The sequence below is a fragment of the Odocoileus virginianus genome, chromosome 31 (genome assembly GCF_023699985.2).
Source record: "Odocoileus virginianus isolate 20LAN1187 ecotype Illinois chromosome 31, Ovbor_1.2, whole genome shotgun sequence".
In the NCBI taxonomy this organism is placed as follows: Eukaryota; Metazoa; Chordata; class Mammalia; order Artiodactyla; family Cervidae; genus Odocoileus; species Odocoileus virginianus.
The window spans coordinates 8,840,645-8,863,905 of record NC_069704.1 but is presented as its reverse complement, the minus strand read 5'-3'; the positions used below and the strand labels follow the sequence as shown (position 1 = coordinate 8,863,905).

Below are 23,261 nucleotides of genomic sequence, written 5' to 3'. Positions count from 1 at the left end.
TTGAGTTTTAAGCCAACTTTTTCACTCTCCTCTTTCACTTTCATCAAGAGGCTTTTTAGTTCTTTGTTGCTTTCTGCCGTGAGTGTGGTGTCATCTGCATATCTGAAGTTATTGATATTTCTCCCGGCAGTCTTGATTCCAGCTTGTGCTTCATCCAGTTGAGCATTTCTCATGATGTGTTCTGCATATAAGTTAAATAAGCAGGATGACAATATACAGCCTTGATGTACTCCTTTCCCAATTTGGAACCAAGCTGTTGTTCCATATCCAGTTCTAACTGTTGCATCTTGAACTGCATACAGATATCTCAAGAGGCAGATCAGGTGGTCTAGTATTCCCATCTCTTGAAGAATTTTCCACAGTTTATTGTGATCCACACAGTCAAAGGCTTTGGCATAGTCAATAAAGCAGAAGTAGTTGTTTTTCTGGAACTCTCTTGCTTTTTCAATGATCCAGTGGATGTTGGCAATTTGACCTCTGGTTCCTCAGCCTTTTCTAAATCCAGCTTGAACATCTGGAAGTTCATGGTTCACGTACTGTTGAAGCATGCCCCTGGAAACCTCTAATCTGCTTTCGGGGTCTCCATAGATTTGTTGACTATGGATATTTTGTGTAAATGGAATCTTAACGATATCTGACCTCTTGTGAATGAATGCTTTCATGCAGCATGATGTTTTCACCTTATAGCATGGATCAAGGCTGCATTCTTTTTCACAGCTGAATAGTATTTCATTATGTGGATAGACCAAATTCCGCTTATTCATTCATGCATTGATAACCCGTGGGTTGTTTCCATCTTTTGGTGATTATTAGTAGTGCTTCAATGTGAACAGTTCTTAGCTGTGAGATTCTTGAGAGAAGCCCCCGCAGCACCTGCTTTGGAAGAAGCGAGTGAGAACCTGGCAGACAGAGTTAGCCAGAGTCAGTGAATAGATATACAGACACACAGATGAATTTGAATTTCAGGTAAACAGTATCGGGACTCCCCAGGTGGCTCTAGTGGTGAAGAATCCTCCTGCCGATGCAGGAGACGCAAGAGATAAGGGTTCAACCCCTAGGTCAGGGCGATCCCTTGGAGTTGTAAATGGCAAACTGTTCCAGTACTCTTGCTGGAAAATTCCATGAACAGAGGAGTTTGCTGGGCTACAGTCCATGGGGTCCCAAAGAGTCGGACCCGACCAAGCAACTGAGCACACACACACACACACACATGCACACATACACACGTCCCATTCAGTATCTGGTGTATACTTTTATCCGCCAGACCTGAAATCCATATCTCCTGACTCAGTTCAGAGTACTTTAGCTTGTTCCTCCTTTCCTGGGATGTTGAAGAAATCAGAACATTTCTGCCCTTCTCATTTGCAAGAAAGAACAAATCATGAGAAGCTGAGCTCATATCCAGGATTTTATGTTTTAAAGACTAGCTGTAAGGTTCTAGGTTATCAGTCCACAACTGGGTCTTCTCTACCCTCCCCATCCTGGCATCTGTCCCAGACTACGAGCTCCTGGAGCCTCTGTCCTGCTGTGACTCTAAGACTTCCATCCATGGAGCCCAGGGTTTGTGGTCTGGAAGGGCTTGGAGATTTTCACATCCTAGATACACTCTCCTGTTCGACAAAGAGGTACCTCATGGTTCAGTTCAATTGACATAAAATGAATCATCACAAGCTAAGGCTAAGAGAGAATGAATAGAGGTTAGTCAGGCAGGGAAAGGCATTGGGAAGAGAGGGAACAGTTAAGGCCTGGAAGTAAAGAAGCACTGCATATCTGGGGAGGAGCAAGGAGTCCCAGGTGGCACTGGTGGTAAAGAACCTGCTTGCCCATGCAGGAGACGTAAAAGACACAGGTTCAATCCCAGGGCCGGGAAGATCCCTTGGAGGAGTGCTTGGCAACCCACTCCAGTGTTCTTGCCTGGAGAAGCCCGTGAACAGAGGGTTCTGGAAGGCTACAGTCCATAGGGTCGCAGAGAGTCAGACACGACTGAAGCGACTTAGCACGCTTGCATACAAGTAGTTCAAAGTGGTACCAGAGGGTCAGGGGAAGCCTGGGATATTGGGTTAGGAATAGGACAAGCCACAGGTTTGTAGAGGAGAGCAGGGTTTACATTGGCCAGATGGAGTCTGTGCTGTGATGGGGCACTTGAGCAGAGCTGTCCAGGGGCAACTGACCAAACTGAGGACAGGACAGAGGTGTGCAACCCAGTCTGTGTTCCGGAGAGTCACCAGCTGTGAAGATGTGAAAGGTGAGAGAGGCAGGAAGAAGGGCCAGAGGGAAAAGAGAAGAGGAGGTATGCTAAAGCTGCGCCGCTCAGCACCCTCGGCACAGGCTCCCTTCCAAGGAGGCCTCTGTGACCCGACCGGGGAAGCCACTGAAATGGGGCCAGCTTGTTCCCAGCAAGGGCAGGTAGAGAGTGTCAGGGACAGAAGACAGCTCTTCCCGACACAGCTAAGGTGGACATCCCCAGGGGAAAGCCCAGGCCTGTGTTCACTCTGTCCCCCGCGAATCAAGCCCTAGCCAAGGACAGCCATATTTCACAATGGCCAGCAGCCTGGTGCTGGGTAAGTGAGAGAGGGATGGGGGAGAAGTGGGGAGGCCGGCAGGTGGATTCCAGTCTCAGCTTCCAACTGTCACGTGGCCCTGGGCAAGTCATTCTCTCTGGGTCTCCGCTTTTCCCCAGCAAAATGGGGGTGACTTGTCTTTCTCTGGTTGCCAACCACAGACCAGGTGATTGTTCTATTCATACAATAGTTGGATGAGCCAAGTGAAATGGAATGATATTCAATTTTTTTTAATCTCTGAAATCCACAGTTTTCATATGGTTCAACCCCTAATAACACCCTTCAAAATAACAGTGGTTACTTGCACACTTTCTGTGAACCAGGAGGCATGTGGAATGTGACCCGTGTTCATCTCACGCACAGTCTCGGAGACACATGTTATTGCCCTGGCTCTTCCGATGAGGGAACTAAAGTCCAAAGAGGTTACAAAAGTTACACAAGATCACAAAACAGGATCTGGACTTGGGCAAATATTTTGGGGGTATTTCCTCAGTCCAGACACAAAGTTCTTAATGCAGACTGTTTGCTCTGCTGGTGTGTTCTTGTGTCGGCTCATGCAGAAGATCACGTATGAGTTGTCAGACAGAGAGCTCAGCCCTGGCTCGTATAAAATGGCCAGAAATACGTACAAAGTGGTTTTCTTAGGAAGTGAATCATTTCAGACTGGTGCCTTTCCCTGGTTACCATGTCACCTTAACCCTCCGTGTGTATGTTAGTCACTAACTCGTGTCCGATTCTTTGCGACCCCGTGGACTGTAGCCCTCCAGGCTCCTCTGTCCATGGGAGTTTTTCAGGCAAGAATACTGGAGTGAGTTGCCAATTTCTTCTCCAGGGCATCTTCCTGACCCAGGTCACTGGTTTTCTCATTTATCTAATGTGGGGTGGGGAGATATTTCCTGAATCTAATAGAGACATATTTTTGCATGTTGGTATCTTGAGAAGGGGGATGTAACTTGCTATCAACTGAAGTATTTATGTAATGCAGGAGTCTGTCTTTCCTTCCTCACCACCCCACTTCTCATTAAACAGATGGTGATGACTATTATAATAGGAGAACCCTTAGAAGCAAGTTTGTTTCATCTAATATTTAGTTCATCTAAATGTGAACAGATTGAATGCACATAACAATCCAATGAGTAGAATTTATTACTATTATCCCCACTTTACAGCTAGGGAAATTGAGACAAGAGAAGTTAGATAACTTGCCCAAGGTCACACAGTTAGCAAGTAGTAAAACTAGGACATCTGGTCCCATAACTTCGTGGCAAATAGAAGGGGAAAAGTTGGAAGCAGTGACAGATTTCCTCTTCCTGGGCTCTGAAATCACTGTGGTTGGTGACTGCAGGCGTGAAATTAGAAGATGGTTGCTTCTTGTCAGGAAAGCTATGACAAACCTAGACAGTGTGTTAAAAAGCAAAGACATCACTTTGCCAACAAAGATCGGTATAGTCAAGGCTATGGTCTTTTCAGTAGTCATGTACGGATGTGAGAGCTGGACAATAAAGAAGGCTGAGCACCAAAGAATTGATGCTTTCAAACTGTGGTGCTGGAGAAGGCTCTTGAGAATCCCTTGGACAGCAAGATCAAACCAGTCAATTTGGGGAAATCAACCCCGAATACTCTTTGGAAAGACTGATGCTGAAGCTTAAGCTCCTGTAGTTTGGCCACCTGATGCAAACAAACTGACTCCCTGGAAAAGACCCTGAAGCTGGGAAAGATTGAAGGCAGAAGGAGAAGTGGGCGACAGAGGATGAGATGGTTGGATGGCATCACCGATTCAGTGGACATGAACTTGGGCAAACTCCGGGAGATGGTGGGCTGGGAAAGCCTGGCAGGCTGCAGTCCATGGGGTTGCAAAGAGTCAGACACGACTTAGCAATTGAACAGCAAAACCAGGACAACTCCTTTACCAGCACCCTACACTGCCCTGATTGCTTTTCTGTCTCTTTCCTGCCAAACTTCTCTTGACATTGTGCCAGGGACAGATGGAAGGGCAGGCTGTGGAGGGCTGCTTAAGACCTCAGTTCATGGAGGTTCCAAACCATCCTTGAAATGTATTAATAAACAGGTGGAGAAAATTGTGCTGTGTGAAGATGAGTGCTGGGTGTGCTTGGAGAAACTACTTGCATGGCTTCTTGGGAGGAGAGTGAGACATACCCCTGCCTGCCACATGGGGCAGCCTGGGGGTGAGACTGGTGAGGACCACTCACTCCTTCCCAGGGGAGGCACTCTACTTACTCCCTGGAAGGGAAACTTTCATTTCTCTCTCCTCTGCTCACATACTTATGGCCACAAAGTGTGTGAATTTTCTCCCACACCAAGCAGTTCTCTGACTTTCCAGACACCAACTGCGTGTACGCTCAATTGCTCAGTTGTGTCCGATTCTTTGCAACCCCGTGGACTGTAGCCCACCAGGCTCCTCTGTCCATGGGATTCTCCAGGCAAGAATACCGGAGTGGGTTGCCATTTCCTTCTCCAGGAGATCTTCCTGATCCGGGGATTGAACCCAGGTCCCCTGTGTTTTCTGCACTGGCAGATGGATTCTTCACCACTGGACACTTGGGAAGCCCGAGACACCAACTGGGTGTCCTACAATTCAGTTCAGTCCTGGTACTGTTATAGAACCAAACTTGGGTCTACTTGCCATATACACAGCAAAGCCAATCTACTGGCACTGGGTTGTGGTGAAGCAAAGTCCAGCATTTATTGCAGGCACCAAGCGAGAGGAGTGGGCAACTCATACTCAAAAGACTAGAACTCCCCAATGGCGTTCAGCAAGGGTTTTAAAAGAAAGTGTTAGGGGAGAGGGTCTTGGGAGGCATGATCAGCTCATAGACCTTCTTCTGATTTGTTTGTGGTGGGGTAACAGGGAGATGTTTCAGAAATCTTGATCATCAAGCTTTTGATTTCAACTAGTCTAGGATCTACATGCTTATGGTCAGCATGTTGTCCCCATCCTCCACCTGGGTACAGGTCTTAGTTTCTGCAGAACAACTCAAAGGTAAGCATCAAATTGCTGTCTACATCCCTTCTGGAGGGACTAGGAGTCCTGTGTCTATATTGTCCTAGTTATTGACTGCTTAAGCCTGCTCTTTGGAACTCGAGGAAAGGCTTAGAAAGGTGCAAAGACCCTGCAGAGTCCTTCTCAGTTTCAATCTCCCCTTTTCCTTGATACCCCTCAATCCTGAGGGAAAGAGGGGTTGAACAAGAAAGGAAATAAAAGTTTGGATAGAGAGATTCATTATAAACTCAGTAAGGACACTTGGATTTAGGGGGACTCGGTTTCAACACTAATCAGGGTGAGCATCAGATCCTGCAGGTTAAGGCCTCAGACCCACAAGCCTGTCCCCATTGCAAAGGCAGTCACAAGTCCAGGTTGTCCTCTGTGCTTCCAACCCACCAGCTATAAGTCACAGACTCCCATAACCCCTTCTTTGGGTTTGACCATTTATTAGAACAGCTCACAGAATTCAATAGATCATTTACTTACTAGATTACCAGTTTAGTATAAAAGGATACAATTCAGGAATAGTCAGATAGCAGTGAGGGCAAGATATGTGGGAAACAGCACAGGGCTTCCATGACTTCTTTGGATTGGCCACCTACCCAGCACCTCCACATGTCCTAACTCCATCATTTAGGAGTTCATTGAAAGCACCCTTACCTGGGCATGGTTGATTAAATCATCATTCATCATTAGTGACCAAGTCAATCTCCAGCACCAGTTCTCTTCCCAGAGATGAGGGGGTGGAGCTGAAAATTTCAACCCTCTAATCACAAAGTCAGTCCATTCTGAGGGTATCCAGGAGCCCCCAGCCAAGGGACATCTCATTAGTCTAAAAGGACAAGTATCACTTTGGAGATCCCAGGAGTTTTCTGACCTGTGTTACCAGAAATGGAGGTAGAGATCAAGCATATGTTTCTTATGACAGTCAGTCCCCTACATACGAATGAGGTCTGTTCAGAGAGTGCCTTTGTAAGTCTGGTATATTCGTAAGTCCAACAAAGTGAGCCTAGGTACTCAGCTAACACAACTGGCTATATAGTACTGTACTGTAGTAAGTTTATATTACCTTTCACACAAATAATACATGAAAAAACAAACACAAAAAATAAAGAAAGCATTTTAAATCTCACAGCACAGTACCTTGAAAAGTACAGTAATATAGTACAGCAGCTGGCATACCGGGGCTGGCGTCACGTGAACAGCCAAGAGCCAGTGACTGGAGGGGTGAGAAGAGGTGGAAGATGGTAGAGCTGAAGGATCTTAGGAGATGGAGGGCAAGGTGCAATTTCACGCCTGATGCTGATGGAACACATGTTCACAACTTGCAGGTTTGTATGTAGGCACTTCCTGTATATCACAACCACTATCTATGGTTTTGCTTCAGGAGGCATGCAGGTCAGGCCGGAGCTGAATTGCTCTGGACGAAAGAAAGACCGAGTCCTGCTGTTTACTGGCTCTCCCTGTTCACCCTTTGCCCACACGGGGGGCAACCGTAGCATTTCTGTGCATGAAAAAATGAAGGCCCGCAGACCACACTGTTCTAGATAACTAAACATCATACATCAAAAGTTTTTAAATAAAACTGACTCTTCAACATTTTGGAAATTTAATCACTGGATTAAGACTTGTTCAAAAGTTTTTGAAGCTATAAATCATTCGCCATGTTAGCATTCAGCCTTGAGTTGCTGATGCCAAGAATCAGATCCATGCCTAATGGGTGTTATGTCTACCTATACATGAATTTAAGAGGAACATGAATGATTTCATGTTGCAAATATCTTGCAAAATATCTCTTGGCTACCACATGCAACTGCTGCAAATACTGCCTATTTCTAATTCAGGAGGGCCTCTCCAACCACAGGTTGCAAAAAAAAAAGTGGTTTCTCATTACTATTGGGAAGCAAGGGCTAATGTGGTAAGAAAGCATGGCCTTATGTAGAGAGGGAGGAATGAGAAAGTTAATTAATTAAACTGAGAAAGGTAATTAATCTGTTTTTTTCTGTAGTCAGATCAAAGCTCCTACACCCCACACACAGTGAGGTCAAATGGAGACATCAGAGTCTGGAGCAGAGAAAGCTAATTGAGGAGGTGCCAACACGGAGAATGGAGACTTAGACCAGTCTCAAGTCCATCTGGTTAGCTGGTTAGCTGGCTGGGGCACAAAGTTTTTAAAGGCAGGAAGGGTGAAAAGAAGAGAGATGTAGGATGAGTGATCAGCTCGTGAATCTTCTGATTGGTTGGTGGGGAGGTAACAGGGGGTTGTTTCAGAAATCTCTATCATCAGCTTTCTGGTTCCAACTAGTCTGGGGTCTACGTGCTCGTGGTCAGGATGTCATCCCCATCCTCCACCTGGGTACAGGTCTTAGTTTCTGCAAAACAACTCAAAGATAAACATCAAATTGTTATCTACATCCCTTCCGGAGGGAGTAGGAGTCCAGTGTCCCTGTTGTCTTAATCATTAACTGCTTGAGCCTGCTCTTTGGAACTCAGAGAAGTTCCTACCACACCCCCCTTTTTTCTTCCTATCAGCAAGAAATGGAGGGGTTTTTATTTTACCTAGGAGGGCCTTGCAGGGTCCTGCTAGGTTTCTCTACCTCGAAGTCCACTCAAATCTTCCCTGGACTCTGAAGTGGGTCTGCAGTGATGGAGGCATCAGCCTTCATCACTCTGACCCCATCATATGCTCCAACCACACAGACCGTCCTAATCCTACTGCTATCTCCCGTGTCAGCAGTAGCATCACCTTCAAAACCTCAGGATGTTTGGGAAGAGCACCTGGTGTTTCAAGGATAGAGTACAAGATGGGAAGACTTGTTCCCCTGGGCTCTGAACATAGTTGGCTGTGACAAAAAGCACTTAGGGTTATGGGTTACCCTGTGCCTGGGCAGCAGATCCCAAGGGACAGAGGTACTTGTGCGTCGGTGTGTGAACTCGTGTGTGAGTGTGTGTCCATGTGTGTGTGATATGTGGGGACCTGGAAAGATCTGGGTTCCAGGTAAGAACGTCATTGGCCCAGGTCCAATGGTAGCAGGTGTCCCCACACGGTGTCCAGCATGTCCTTACACAGTGTCTTGAAACTGCCCACTCCCATCATCTCACACCTGGACCACTGCACCTGCCCAGCTGCTCCACCAAGTCCATTCTCTGGTGCTTGTCCTCCCGGCCCCCTGTTCTTCTCACTGCAGACAGTGGGCTCTCTCTAAAGGGCAAGTCTGAGACTACCCCTCCATACACACCTCACTTAAAATCTTTCCCTTTCTCCCCAGTACCCTCAGAGGACACTGCACACTCCTCGGCCTGGTTTCCGCGCTCTCAGCTTGGGTTCCCACCAAGGTCCCCTCCCCCAGCATCAGCCCTCGACCCTCTGGCCCCATCACACGCTCCAGTCACACAGACTGTCTTGATTGTTCCTGTATCGCCCTCTCCCTTCCCTGCATTGTTCCCTCTTGAAGAGCTCCACTCGTGTTTGCAAGACTCCAGTTAGAGCAATGCAAGTTCAAGACACTAACTGAGCTGATAAAAAAAGAAAAAGAAGGGAAGTTCTAGTTCTGACAAGGACGTGGAGGGAGAGACTCATTTCTGCATTGCCATATCGGGGCAGCATTAAACGTTGTTAGTGCTTTTTGATTTGTGATGTTTTTGCTTTCTCTCTTTTGGGGGAGAAGTTTTTTTTTTTTTAATCAACTCAATTGAGGTATACTAGGCATACAATGAGGGCTTCCCCAGTGGCTCAGGGGTAAAAGAAACCCCCTGCAATGCAGGAGTCACAGGAGACGCGAGTTCAATCCCTGGGTAGGGAAGATCCCCTGGAGGAGGGCATGGCAACCCACTCCAGCATTCTTGCCTAGAGAATCTCATAGACAGAGGAACCTGGTGGGCTATGTCCATGGGGTCGCAAAGAATTGAACACGACTGAAATGACTTAGCATGCACAGCATACAATAAAATTCACACGTTTTCAGTTTCCAGCTCAAAGAGTTTCACAAATGTACATATCAATATGTGTGTAACCACCACCAGAATGAAAATATACAACATGGTCATCTACTTCAAAAAGTTCTCTCGCATCCTTGGGCAAATTGTCAAGGCAACCACTGATCTGATTTCTACCATTATAATTAGTTTTGGCTGTTCTCGAACTTCATATAAGTGGAATTACAGAGTCTGTGTGCTGGGTTGTTTTTTTTTAAATGTTTATTTATTTATTTGACTGCACCAAGTGTGAGTTGCAGCAGCTGGGATCTTAATTACAACATGTGGGATTTTGCGTGGCATGTGAACTCTTAGTTGAGGCATGTAGGATCTAGTTTCCTGACCAGGGTGGAATCCAGGCCCCCTCATCAGGAGCATGGAGTCTTAGCAACGGAAACACCAGGGAAGTCCAGTCCCTGAGCTGTTCAATCTAGCACCTTTCTTTTTTGGGGGGGGGGAACGGGGGGGGCTGCACTGGGTCTGCATTGCTGTTCACTGGCTTTCTCTATTTGCAGTGAGCAGGGCAACCCTTCCCTCTGGTGCGTGGGCTCCTCACTGTTGCAGAGAACCAGCTCTAGAGCGTGTTCTCGGTAGCTGTGGCACATGGGCTCACTTCTCCCGCTGCTTGTGGGATCTTCCTGGACCAGGGGTTGAACTTATGTTCCCTGAATTGGCAGGTGGATTCCCAACCACTGGACCATCAGGGAAGCCTGAGTCTGGTTTCTTTTGTTCAGCATGTTTTTGAAATTCATTTACATTGCTATATATAGCTGTAGTTCATTCTTTTTTTGTTGCTAAGTATTATTCCATTGTATAAAAATACCACAGTTTGTTTTTCCATTTTCCTTTTGACAGATACCTGAATTGTTTGTAGCTTGGGGGCTATTTATTTTTATTTATTGGGGGGAGCTTTTAAATATCATTAAAATCTTGTATTTTTAAAGACATATGCTTTTCTTTCTCTTGAAAGGAATTTGGATGGTCTCTGACGTATCTTCAGAGGAAAAATTACAATCTAAAATGCTATCGGCAACTGCATCTCAATAAAGTTGGAAGAAAAAAAAAAACAAAATAAAATGCTCTAGGTATAAAGAGAGGACATGTTTAGGGAAGTTAGAATCCAGGAAGTAAATGAAAGGTTATTCATCCATTCAAATTACAACTGCTGGCTACACTGCCACAGGAAAAATTATTCAAATGTATGCAATGAATAAGAAAACAAAATGGTAAGCCTATCATAATAATATTTTTGGAATCTATTTATACAAATAAAGATTTGACTCCATCACATAGAAATGCAAATGAGCAGTGGAATTATTTATTCCATGGTTTATACTGAGTGTCTGCTCCTTGCTGGGCATTGTTCCAGGACTGAGAACATATGCGGGAAAACAGAGGCAAGCTCGCTGCTCAACCAGCAGGGGGTGGAGAAAACACAGAGACCGTTTCCTATTTTAGATGTTGAGAGGTGCTTTAAGTGGTATCAGCTAGGCCAGAATATTCATCCATCTCCCGTAACATCTTACAGAAAAACTCGAGTGGACTTTTTGGCCAACCCAATACATGTGCTCCCCTGGTGGCTCAGACGGTAAAGAGTCTGCCTGCAGTGCAGAAGACCTGGGCTCGATCTGTAGGTTGGGAAGATCCCCAGGAGAAGGGAATGGCTACCCACTCCAGTATTCTGGCCTGGAAAATTCCATGGACTGCATAGTCCATGGGGTCACAAAAAGTCGGATAGACTGAGCGACTTTCTCTCACTCACTCAATACTGGAAATAGACATTCGACTTAGAGATCCCTTTCTTTTGGAAATGTCCCTGCCTCCAGGATTCAGTTGGGGCCCCTCTGGATTTTTGTTCAGTTTTCCCCACACTCATTTGGGATTGATCCCACGTTTGCCCACACATTCTACCCCTAAAACCCTCCCCCTCTCATTCCCGTATACACCACACTCGCCTGGGAACTCTCTGAGTTGCCTTCAGCACTCAATTTACAGCTGGATCCTTTAAAAGAGTTGAGTTATAAAGAAAGCTGAGCGCCAAAGAATTGATGCTTTTGAACTGTGGTGTTGGAGAAGACTCTTGAGAGTCCCTTGGACTGCAAGGAGATCCAACCTGTCCATCCTAAAGGAAATCAGTCCTGAATATTCATTGGAAGGACTGATGCTGAAACTGAAACTCCAATTCTTTGGCCACCTGATTTGAAGAACTGATTCACTAGAAAAGACCCTGATGCTTGGAAACATTGAAGGCAGGAGGAGAAGGGGATGACAGAGGATGAGATGGTTGGATGGCATCACCGACTCCATGGACATGAGTTTGAGTAAACTCCAGGAATTGTTGATGAACAGGGAGGCCTGGCATGCTGCAGTCCATGGGGTTGCAGAGTCAGATACAACTGAGTGACTGAACTGACTGACTGACCTTTAAGTCTTGGCGTTTAATAGAATAGGAATTGAATGAACACAGGAGACTTTGTTTACAGGCCCCTGGATCATTATCTAAACACATTAACTAGTGCCACTCAGGTCCAAACCTTTGGACCCTGGTAACTCCTCCAGGTTAGGGACCCAAATTAGACCCAGGCTTGCAAGCTTTACCTACAGCTGGCTTTGCAGGACGGATGGAAGGATTTGTGCAAGACATTTCACAAGAGTTTGCCAGATTGTGTCACAGCTGGGTCCTAGGGACCCGCCCACAACTCCTTTATAAAAGTCACTGATGCCTTCCAACCACCAGCTTGCTTGGCTGCAGGTGTCTCCTGGTCTCAGCATGGCTCTGCTTTGGGCTCTCACTCTCCTGAGCCTCCTTCCCCTGCTGGATGCCCAGAGCCCCGAGTGCGCCAACCTAACAACTGTGGCGCCCATTACCAATGCCACCATGGACTGGGTAAGTGCCTGATTCCCTGAGCACCGTGGGCAGCTGCTTCCCTCCCTGGGCTTTCTTTTGCCCGCCTGATACCCTCCTTTTCTCTCCTGGGGCCTGGGCTGACATTCCGACTGGCCTGCAGAGGCATTTTTCTGCCTCCAAATTCAGACGTCTCCTTGCAAGTTCCCTGAGCAGAGAACAATTCTGTCCTAGGCGGGGAGGGGCTGCCCAGGGGTTGGGGGGCATTTGGGGAGACACCTGGTTCCCTGAGTGAGCTCTTGTATGATCGCTCCTCGCCTGGGGCCCCAGTCTCCTTGTTTGCAAAAGCAGAGCAGAGATCTGCTAAGTCTTATCCCAGCTGACTGTCAAGGATTCGGCTCCATCATCATTTCCTGGCTTCTCCCCAGCTCACTGGCAAGTGGTTTTATATCGGCTCCGCTTTCCGAAACCCCGAGTACAATGAGTCGGCTAGAACGATCCAGGCGGCTTTCTTTTACTTCGAGCCCAGGCATGCGGAGGACAAGCTGATCGTCAGAGAGTACCAGACCATGTGAGAGCCCACACTGCCAGCCCTAGCTTCTGGCTCTCACTCCCAGCTGCAGAAAAACCTCGAGCGAGTCCAGCTTTCCTCCTGGCCTCAGCCTCAGCCTCCCCATTGATGGAATTGCAGGGGGGAGGGGAGGGGACACTGACTCTAATCGTCATCTGACTCGTTGACTGCGATGGGTGATCGTGCACTTCTCTTTGACCGTCTTACTGTTTTTCTCCCCGCTTCTATCTGGCTGTAGTGCGGACAAGTGCATCTACAACCGCAGCACCATAAACATCTATCGTCAGAATGGGACCATGTCTAAAATTGGTGAGAGCCAGCCTTCAGGTGGAGGACTGTTCTGTGGAGTGGGGAGATGGTGGGTTGTCCAGCCTCAAGGAGGGGGCCCAGAGGACTTCTTATATCTCTGTGGTCCTAGTACCTGCACACAGCAAATAATCAGTAATAACTGCCAGCATTTTCAAGTTCTTGCTGTGTGCCAGGCACTGTTTGAAGAGCTTTGCAGTTAATCCCCTTCATACTCACTAACAACCCCAGGAGGACATCATAGTGTTCAGATGGGGAAACAGAGAAACAGAGACGTCAAGGCGTTTCCCCGAGGTCACACAGCTTACAATTAGAACTAGGACCTAAACCCCAGGTTGGCTCCAGTCCTACGTCTCAGTCAATTATTCCATATCTTCTGGGAGCTAAAGGTAGGAGCCTGTATGGGGCAGGCAGTGACTTCACCCATGTCCCACTAACACTGAAGAGGGCACCCAGTAGGAGCCGATGGAATTGGACAGATGTCACTTTGCAGCCCAGAGGCTCCTGTCTGAGTCTGGTTTCCTCATCTATAAGACGGGGAGATAAAGGCCTTGACAACCACGGTCCACGTGAGGCTCCTAAGATTGTACACATGGAGGGCACTCAGTGCAGAGCCTGGCACACGGCAGAAGCGAGGGACCAGCGGCCCCAGGGGACCCCTGGCCTTCCCGGATCGGCTGTCTGGCCTTGGGCACATCCCCGTTCCTCGCCCATGAGATGGGAACCGTTGTGGTTTCCCGTGGTCTCACCAGAGGCTTTCTTTTTCAGAGTCGGACAGAGAACACTTTGCTGATCTGCTGCTCAACAAGCACCTCAGGACCTTCATGCTTGCTGCCTCCTGGAATGGCATAAAGAACGTGGGGGTGTCTTTCTATGGTAGATGTCCCAAACCCCCACTCCCCCCAAGCCTCACCCCAGGACCACCACTCCCGAGCTAGATCCCCAGAACCCCAGCCCTCCCTGGCCTCCCACTTGGGCCTCCCAGCATCCCAGCCCCCTTGTTCCCTCTTGTAGCTGACAAGCCGGAGGTGACCCAGGAGCAGAAGAAAGAGTTCTTAGATGTCATCAAGTGCATAGGCATCCAGGAATCAGAAATCACATACAGCGACGAGAAGAAGGTGAGTGCAAGGAGGATGGGGTGGTGCTCACCCTGAGGGTGGTCCCCCCGTGGGCAGCCTCAGAGGCCTAGAGAGGCAAGCTGTCAGTCAAGTCTGCACAGAAAGACAGGACATCTTGTTCAAGCACCGGCTTCCCTGCAGAACCCCCAGGGGATGGATGAGTGTCCAGGAGGGAAAAGTCACTGGGAAATCAGGGAGGATGCCTGGAGCACGTGGGGGGACTGGAAAACCTAGCAGGAGGGGAAGAGCAGAGTCAAGTTGTGGCAAATGGAAAAGAGACACATACAGGAAATGATCATTTACAGCTGCTGCCTGCCACACCCCAGGCCTCTAATGCCCGTGTGATGGGCAATAGGTCTTATGGTTTTGGAGTCACCCAAACTGCAAGTCCAGGACCACTGTCCTGATTTTTGCTTTAACTGAGAATTTTCTGTATCCTCTTAATGCTTTCCTTTAAATCTGTGTTAAATGAAAGGCTTTCCTTGGTCTTGTCCTGTGCAATATCTGAAGTCACAGAGCTGATAAGCTGGCTACCCTTTTTTGATATATGTGAAATACTTTCATGATTGTTAAAATGAAAACATCTCCATCTGCCTGCCACTGAAGGTCATTTCCCATGACCGCCTGTGGCACAAATCACCACCCCCCATTTTTGGGAACTTCGGAAAAGAGCTTATGAACACAAGCCCCGGAGTTGGTCCCGGCGGCCAGCAGCCTACCTCCCCCATCTGCTGGCTGGGGGACAGGCCCCAGGCCACCCTGAACCTCCCTCTCATCATCTTCAAAACGGTGTGAGGAATCCAGGAGCTCAACAGAAGGGCAGACAGGGAATAAGTGCTCAGACGTGCCCGTTGTTGAGGGTTTGAGCCTCTGTTTCAGTGGTGAATGAGCTGAGATGCGGAGAGAAAATGACCTGCCCAAGGTCACCCAGCAGGAGCTCTGCCTGGGCTGGTGCCACAGTCCAGAGCTCATTCCCCTCCGAAGACCCTGAGTCTCTCTCTGGCCGGCCCCTCCCCTCACCCCCGCTCCGTGCCCACTGCCAGGCCTGGCGCATCGGTTTCCTGGGCTCAGTCGGCCCTGCCTCCTGCCCAGCCCACCCCTCCCTTCCCTGACCACACAGTCTTCTCCCATCAGGATGTGTGTGGGCCGCTGGAGAAGCAGCATGAGGAGGAAAGGAAGAAGGAGACGGAAGCGTCCTAGTATTGGGTCAGGATCTGGGGGGCTACGAGGGCCCACCCTCGGCCCCCTGCTCACCCTTTGTACCTCAGTTCCCTCAGCTGCATCAATAAAGTTTGTTTTGGTACAGTCAGATTGCCCTTTGCGCGTTCATTCATCCATTCATTCATGTGCCTGCCTGAGTCAACTGAGGTCAGCCCTGGCTGATCAACTGCCCTGAGCCGATCCCTGGTTGGAGGGCCTTTGCTGTAATCCCCAGCACATGTGCCAGAACAGACAGCCACATGCTTTGAGCACCAAGGGACCCCCGCACGGGGGAGGTTCCTTCTGGTGGGGAGTCTGGGAAGGCTACCCGGAAGGGGCACCTGAACGCCTCTAGAGAGATGAGAGCTTGATAGCACCTGCTGTTCCCACTGAGGCCAAAGATCTGTTTAAGGAATATCGAGACAGAGGGCCGTGAGCAGGAGGTCATGTAGATAGAGGGTGGTGAAGACTCAGGAGTGTGGCGCCAGGCACCAGGGTCCTTACTTTATTAATAGATGTCACCCTGGCCATCTGGGGAGGTGAGTTGGGAGGGGCAAGGCAGGGGGCAGGGAGACCAGCTCGGAGTCTTCTATGAGCATCCTGGAAGAGGCAGGTGCCTGGGCCAGGGCAGGGGCCGGATGCAGGAGGCTCAGAGGACTCAGGGCCAGGCCAGAGGGACTGTGTGTCTCCTTGAGGTGGCTCCAGAGTGCCCGCCTGTCACGCAGGAGGAAGAAAGGACCCCTGGGGTAAGGAGGGTCTCTCAAATCCAGACAACTGGGTATGTGATTGGAGTGCTCTCCATGGAGCCATGTCCAAGGCAGACCCACTTAGAGGTGTAGAGAGGACTGAGAGTCTGAAGCCAGGAGTTCAGCAAGGAAGGCGGGTGTCTGGGACTTCCCCGGTGGTCCAGTGGCTAAGACTCCATGCTCCCAATGCAGGGGGCCTGGGTTCTGTCCCTGGTCAGGGAACTATCCCACATGCAGCAACAAAGATCCCACGTGCAGCAACTAAGGCCCCAGTGCAGCCAAATAAATAAATAGACAAACATTAAAAAAAATAAAAAAGAAGGCTGTTCTCCTTCCAGACCCAAGGCCTCTGCGATATGTGGTCACGTGAGAGAAGCGGCACGATGCAGGTGGCAGAGAAGTTGCACTGAATAATTCAAGTATTCTGTGTGCACAGGTCCTAAGCCATCTGGAGTGAGAGGACCATAACCCTGGCTCCTGAAACCCAGTCCTGTGGCTCACCCACCTGCATCCTCCAAAGAGCCACACCCCCAAGACTCCAGCATCCTTTGTCCAAAGCTGCAGCCATGCTGTGCCTGGGGCACTGAGGCTGGAGACACTGTCCTGGGTCCCTACCTTGCACTCCCCCTTCCCATCCACTTCCCACGAGGGTGTGGGCCTGGAGGCTCAGAACCTACAAGAAATCCTTCCTCTCAGCAAGATGCCATTGTCAACTCTCCTGAGAAGGATCAGCTGAAAAATGAAATCGAAATGGGTTCTGGAGAAGCAAGTGAGCTGAGAGGTGGGGAAGACTGAAGAAAAGGCCAAGGGAAGAGGAAGCAGGAGTCGGGGAGAAAATGGCATGGAGGTTTAGGGAGAGTAAAACAGTCACAAAGAACATGGACTGTGGACTCAGACCATCACAAGTTCCGGTAGACGGAACCTCGGTCTCCTCATCGATAAAATGGGGGGCACACTTAGCTCAAGGATCGGCATCTAGGAGATGCTCAGTCAATAGCAGCTGTTGTTTGGTGTCATAAGGAGCACTGTAAAGAGAGTCCAGGCTCGGGCTCATCCAGACACCAATTTGCTCACAATGTCTCACAAAAGAGGCTTGGCCAGACGGCCTCGCCTCGCAGACCCCCTCCAGCGGAAAGTTTCATGGTTCTGAGTGGGTAAAGTTGGAGAAGGAAGGCAGATGGGTAGAGTCTGGAAATGTGCACCCAACCTGTCCTCCGGGGACAGGGCTCTGCTCAGCACCGAATCTTTTGCACCCTAACGTGACCTTAGAAACCACAAGTGGATGACATACACGACAGATGTGGGTGGGTTTGGGACTGTTTGGGGTGTTCTTTGACCTCCATTTCTTAAGATTACCATTTAGGGACTTCCATGATGGGCCAGTGTTAGGACTCCGTGCTGCCACTGCAGGGGGCACGGGTTCAGTCCCAGGTCAGGGAACTAAGATCCCACATGCCACGGGGCATGGCCAAAAAATAAAAACAAAACAGTTTTAAAGATCAATATTCACTCTTCTTTATTTGCTCTCATAACGAAAATAGATTTTTTTTTAATGCCCCACATATACAAATATCAGTGATGCACACACATTCCAGAAAAGCTGAGGTCTGAGCTGCTACAGGGTCGGGGAGCAGAAGGCCTGGCCTCAGGGGCACACACCAGGAGCTGGCAGGAAGCTGGCCACTGGCCCAACCCCACAGGGGTCCGAGGGGAGAGCCAGGGGTCTCGGCATGAGGTACTGAGGGGGGACCGTGGTGGACAGTTTTCTGGGGCCCCCTATGGGGTGTCTCCATTGCAGCAAGCCCGTGGGAAAGGCCTCTTGACCATGGGGAAGCTGGGCGCTTCTAAGATATTCCAATGGCCTCAAAGTACCCCATGGACCGACCACTAGTCACCAGCAGGAAGGTCCACAGCCACGTCCTTCCCAGAGACAACTACCCTGGAGCAGCTGGTCACAGGTGGGGGACAAATTTTCACCAGGGACCCTGGCCCTGTCCTCTCTTATCTGGCCTCCTAAGAAGGATTGAAGGACAGAAAAATGCCTCAGTTAAAAAAAAAAAAAAAAACCTGTCCATAGTATATAAAATACATATTATTAGCTGGAGATGGACCCGTGCAGGCCAGGGGCCTCCCAGAGACGGCGTCTGGGCAGAGGGTGGCCTCAGTCCCAGCCTCAACCTCCTTCAAGGCTAGGAAGTGACTTCTCTGAGTCTCCCGCTGACACTCCTTCCGTTTTGGAAACACGGAGGCTGAGAAGGCCGGCCCGGGGCGCAGGGAGCCTTCCTCGTGAGGGTCTGCGGGGCCTCTGGGAGTGGCTCAGCACCCTCTGGCCTGGGCCAGGGGGGCGACAGGGGACCGCCAGGCCCCTGCCCGCCGCGTGTCCCTGAGCCTCAAGCACAGTCAGAAGAGGCAGGAGCCCCGCAGGCCGCGGGCCTGGCGCAGCTCGGCCGACAGCGAGCGGCTCATGTGCTGGGTGGTGGAGCGGACGCTCTCGGCGGCCTCGACTGCCCGGCTCAGGGCTTTGTTGAGCTCCTCCAGGTCCTTCAGGTCCAGCTGGACGGAGTGCCGGGGGCCCCGGGCTGGCCCGGAGCGGGCGGCGGGGGGCCACTCATTGGCTGCGCGGACAGAGGGGGCTGAGGTAGGTGCCGGCGCGTAGTACCTGCGGGGAGAGATGGGTGAGTTCCCCGGCCACGGAGATGCCTTGGGGCGTCTCAGGTCCGGCTCGGTCCTTGGCCCCTACATTCTGAGTCTCAGCCTCTTCACCTCCAAAATGGGAAAAATACCCCCCGCCAAGGGATGTGTTGGAGGGATGAAGCCAGAATAGTGCTCGAACACGGTCACCTATCCATCTATCCACTCATTGAACAAATATGTATTGACCTTATACTAAGTACCAACTGGTGTGCTGCGGCCTGGGGTTACCGTGGTGAATGAACAACACTGCCTGCTGCCTTCCTGGAGCTTCGAGTCTGGAAGACTGGTCTCAGGGAGACTGGGACCACCCCAGGTTCTGGAGCAAGACTCCTTCACCATGGAATTCCTATTTGTCAGGTGTGGAGTGATGGAGAAGCGTGACGACAATAATTAGGATTCTGCAGGAGCTCGATGGTCTGGCTCCTCTCAACCCAGAGCAGGGGGTGGAAGTGCGTCCTTCCCAGCCTGGTCCTGCAAGAATGTGGGGTGTTGTTTAAAAGTCCTGGGGAAAATGGCCAGAGGAGCCACGAGATGAAGCACAGATTTCTCCAAGAAGTGACTTCTGCATTCATCCAAAGATGCCCAAGTTTAGGGTTCAAGGAGACTAGTGCTGGGCAAGAAGCGGTGGCACCTGTGACGTGGAATACAGTGTCTAGAGAGGGACAAAGTGAAAGATGGGGACAAAGAAGTATTTTGCATAAATGGAGCAGGAATGGGTTTAGGAAGACCTGGCTGGAGACATTCGCTGGTGTTTTGCATGGGCTGCGGTAAACTCCGGTCTTACTCCTGATCCTTCTTTCTCATTTGCATTATTGCACAGTGTGACAAAAGGACTATGCTAGAATCTGAACAGATGTCTCTCCAAACAAGATAAACAGATGGCCAACAAGCACAGGAAAAGATGCTCAGTATCATCAGCCATCAGGGAAACGCAAATCAAAACTACACAAGATGCCACTTCACACACTCCCCACCCACTGGGTTGCCTAAAAACAAAGACAGATAGCAGTGAGTTTTGTGGGAGGCGGTGAGAGACTGGAACCCTCAATACACTGCTGGTGGGAATGTGAAATGGTGCCGCTAGCTTGGAAGGCAGTTTGACTGTTGCTCAAGCAGTTAAACCCAAGGCCTAGCCCAGGGCTGGAATCTTCATCTTTGGTACCCACAGGCCAGGCTCTGACATAAGTGCTTTACTAGCACTATCTCATTTATTTCGTAGGTCCTTATATGCTTATTTTACAGATGAGTGAAGTGAAGCTCAGAGAAGCTAAGGGATGCAGAAGGCTGCCCCAAACCCTGATCATTCCTCTTGGCCACCCGCACAACCATGAACAAGCGACTTCACTTTCAAGGGCTCCACTTCCCCCCGAAAGCAGCCACACTGAGCTACCTCCCCGGGTAGAGCCATAGGAAAACTCAGGCCAAAAGCTCTGGATGTCTGCCGCTCTGTAAATAACAGCTACTGAGGATTCTCCCAGAATCAGGGGGCTGGGGCAGTACGCGATTTAAACCCACAGCTACTTAGCTCCCAGTAGATCCTGATACATATTATCTGAACCAAATGAATGAATGGGTTTCTTGAACCCAGTTCTCTCCCTGAGCTGGTGTAACTCCTGGATTCCCACACACCCCTGCCTTCTGATACTCTGATGACCAGATTGACCTGAAAGTTACCCTGAATTTCCCATAGGGCAGATGCTACAAAACAGAACAAACAACAACCAGAAAACTTCGCTAAACGGAAACATTTGCTAGAAGCTAGAAAGCCGGACTAGAAAGAAAACGATAACCTCTAGTTCAGAGGTTATAAGGCAGCTGGCCAGCAGGTGGCAGCACAGGCCCACTCAGCTTTCTAAGGCGTTCCTGGCTGAACCACCGAGCATATTCAGTCCTGCTTGACTGGCCGGTGGAGAAACAGTCATCAGTCCCAATTTCAGCAGTATTAGCAGCACTGTTACTGGCCGCCCTGACCCACTTATTTTACAGCAAAGGAAACTGGTATAGAACTACTGACAACACTCTGGAGAAGAAGACAAATCTCCTAATTCCAGGGTCTGGGCTTTTTTTTTTTTCCCTGCACAATCCTGTCTTGTTGAAAGCACCTTCCCTCATTTTTCTTCTTACTGACAATATTGAACAGTAGCAGCATCCGTGGCGATGACACAGCTGCGGTTTATTCAGCAAAGCACACGTCTAGCAGGCACTACACACCCCGCAAACATCTCGTGGGGTTCTTGCCCCCTTGCCTCATCTAATCCTCATACAAACTGTATGTGACCGAGACTCTGACCCCATTTAACAGAGAGCGAAACTGAGGCTCAGAGAGGAAGTAGCTTTACCAAGGCCACAGCAATAATAAACGGCAGACAGGATTCCAGCGCCGCTCTGATTCTAAAACCTAAGCCTGGAAGTAGCTTTACACAAGGCCACGGATAATAAACGGCAGACAGGATTCCAGCGCTGCTCTGATTCTAAAACCTAAGCCTTTTCCACCTCGACTCCTGTGTCTTTCGTCTTAACTGATGCTACCTCCAAATGTAACATGCAAACAGTGATTGCTCATCCTAACACGGACCAGACCGGTATGCCTCTGAACTGTCAAGACCATCGAGAACAAGGAAAGTCTGAGAAACTGTCTCAGCCAGGAGGAGCCTGGGAGATGCGACAACTAAATGTATGTGGTACCTTGGGGCAGGCGATCCTGGAACAGAAAAAGGACTTCAGGAAAAAACTAAAGAGGCCTAAATAAACTGTGGACTGTATTTAATAACCATGTATTAGTAACGGCTCACTAACTGCACATGGACCATATCAAGGTGTGCGTGTGTGTTAGCTGCCCTGTTGTGTCCGACTCTTTGCAACCCCATGGACCACCAGGCTTCTCTGTCCATGGAATTTTCCAGGCAAGAATCCTGGAGTGGGTTGCCATTTCCTTCTCCAGCGGGTCTTCCTGACCCAGGGATTGATCCAAGTCTCTTGCATCTCCTGCACTGGCAGGCAGATTCTTTACCATTGTGCTCCCTGGAAAGGTTACCACATCAAGGTGAGATGTTAGCATCAGAGGAAACGGTGTTTGGGCTGTATATGAGAACTCTCTGTCTTATCTGCTCCTTTTCTCTATAAATCTAAAACTGTTCTAAAAAGAAAGTTTTTTTTTTTTTAAGCGACGGCATTAGTTGCTTGCTGAGAAGACCTACAAGGAAATGGGAAATGATTAGGGTTCTAAGTCCCCATGAGGGCAAGGCCCTCTGCCAGGCTCCTTCACTGTTGGGTCCCCAGGGTCAAGCAGTCTCCCTGGTACCCAAACAGCATTCCAGGTTTGTTGAGTGACTATCTGAGTGTTGTGGGAGAAACACAGGAGTACTCAGTGCTGAGTTCTCAGCTACCCAGCTCAGGGCTGAATGCTAACTATTAAGCAATTCAGACAGGCCAAGAGGGCTGGAAGGGAAGGTTCTTACACAGTGGCTGATGGATAAGGCAGGACGGGAACCGAGGAGATGTAGGCAAAGGCAGGAGGGGCTGGTGCTGAGGGCGCGGCAGCCAGATACCACAATCCAGGGGGCGGCCGGGACGGCGACCCTGCCCGCTTGCTCCTCCGCTTGGGGCTGGATGTTGAAGGTGCATTTCTCCTGGTGGCGGCCTTTTCTGGCGCTGTCAGGGAGGGACCGCGGAGACACAGTCTCACAACCTGGCGGAGAACAGAGGGCCCCCCAGCCCCGCCCGCCCCACTGGAGCTAGACGGGGAGCTGGCCACGCAGGGAGTGCCTCGCTTTGGGAAGCCAGCTCTCATCCAGTTTGCTCTTCCCCAGACTGGGCGAGCTGCCACCCCAGATAAACCCCCTCCCAGGGCCCCAAACCCAAATCCAGGGGAGCAGGGGGGAAGAGACGGAGCATCGGTCCTACCAGAGGTGGCTGAGTCTGGGCCATCCCCCTCAGAGGGGGACCCAACTTGACTACACAGGGGACATCGCAAGGTCTCACTGCGAGACGGTCCCAGGGGGTCCCTGGTGACAGCATCACCTGGAAGAGGAGGCAGGGAGGTCAGGAGAGGATGATGTCTAAGTCATCAGGCCCCCCCACAGGCCTCCCACGGCACTGAGCTCCCCTCAGGGACCACTGCAGAGGAGACAAGCCGCCTCCAGTAGGTGACAACGTTGATGGTAACCATGACAACGAGAGGCATCTCATGGCCGGGCCCGCTGCTCAGGGTCTTCATGCATTAACTGATCGAATCCAACAAG

At 49.8% G+C, this 23,261-nt stretch overlaps 2 protein-coding genes across 9 annotated transcripts in view; one reads left to right on the top strand and one right to left on the bottom strand.

The window, feature by feature from the left end:
- Positions 1 to 12,136: 12,136 nt before the first annotated feature.
- ORM1 (orosomucoid 1) lies at positions 12,137 to 15,689 on the top strand. The gene is made up of 6 exons (XM_020906680.2): positions 12,137 to 12,427; positions 12,814 to 12,956; positions 13,195 to 13,265; positions 14,031 to 14,138; positions 14,277 to 14,380; positions 15,515 to 15,689. The coding sequence occupies exons 1-6, from the start codon at positions 12,260 to 12,262 to the stop codon at positions 15,578 to 15,580; spliced, it is 660 nt and encodes a 219-aa protein (XP_020762339.2). The 5' UTR covers positions 12,137 to 12,259; the 3' UTR covers positions 15,581 to 15,689.
- A 2,127-nt stretch (positions 15,690 to 17,816) lies between these two features.
- AKNA (AT-hook transcription factor) overlaps positions 17,817 to 23,261 on the bottom strand; it is a 57,170-nt gene continuing 51,725 nt past the window's right edge. For all 8 annotated transcript variants that reach the window (XM_070459238.1, XM_070459237.1, XM_020906687.2 and 5 more), the window contains 3 exons: positions 22,924 to 23,040; positions 22,479 to 22,671; positions 17,817 to 18,985 (listed from right to left, as the gene is read on the bottom strand). In XM_070459238.1, coding sequence (XP_070315339.1) covers positions 18,727 to 18,985; positions 22,479 to 22,671; positions 22,924 to 23,040 — 569 coding nt within the window. In that variant the 3' untranslated portion in view covers positions 17,817 to 18,726. The remainder of the gene's footprint in view (positions 18,986 to 22,478; positions 22,672 to 22,923; positions 23,041 to 23,261) is intronic.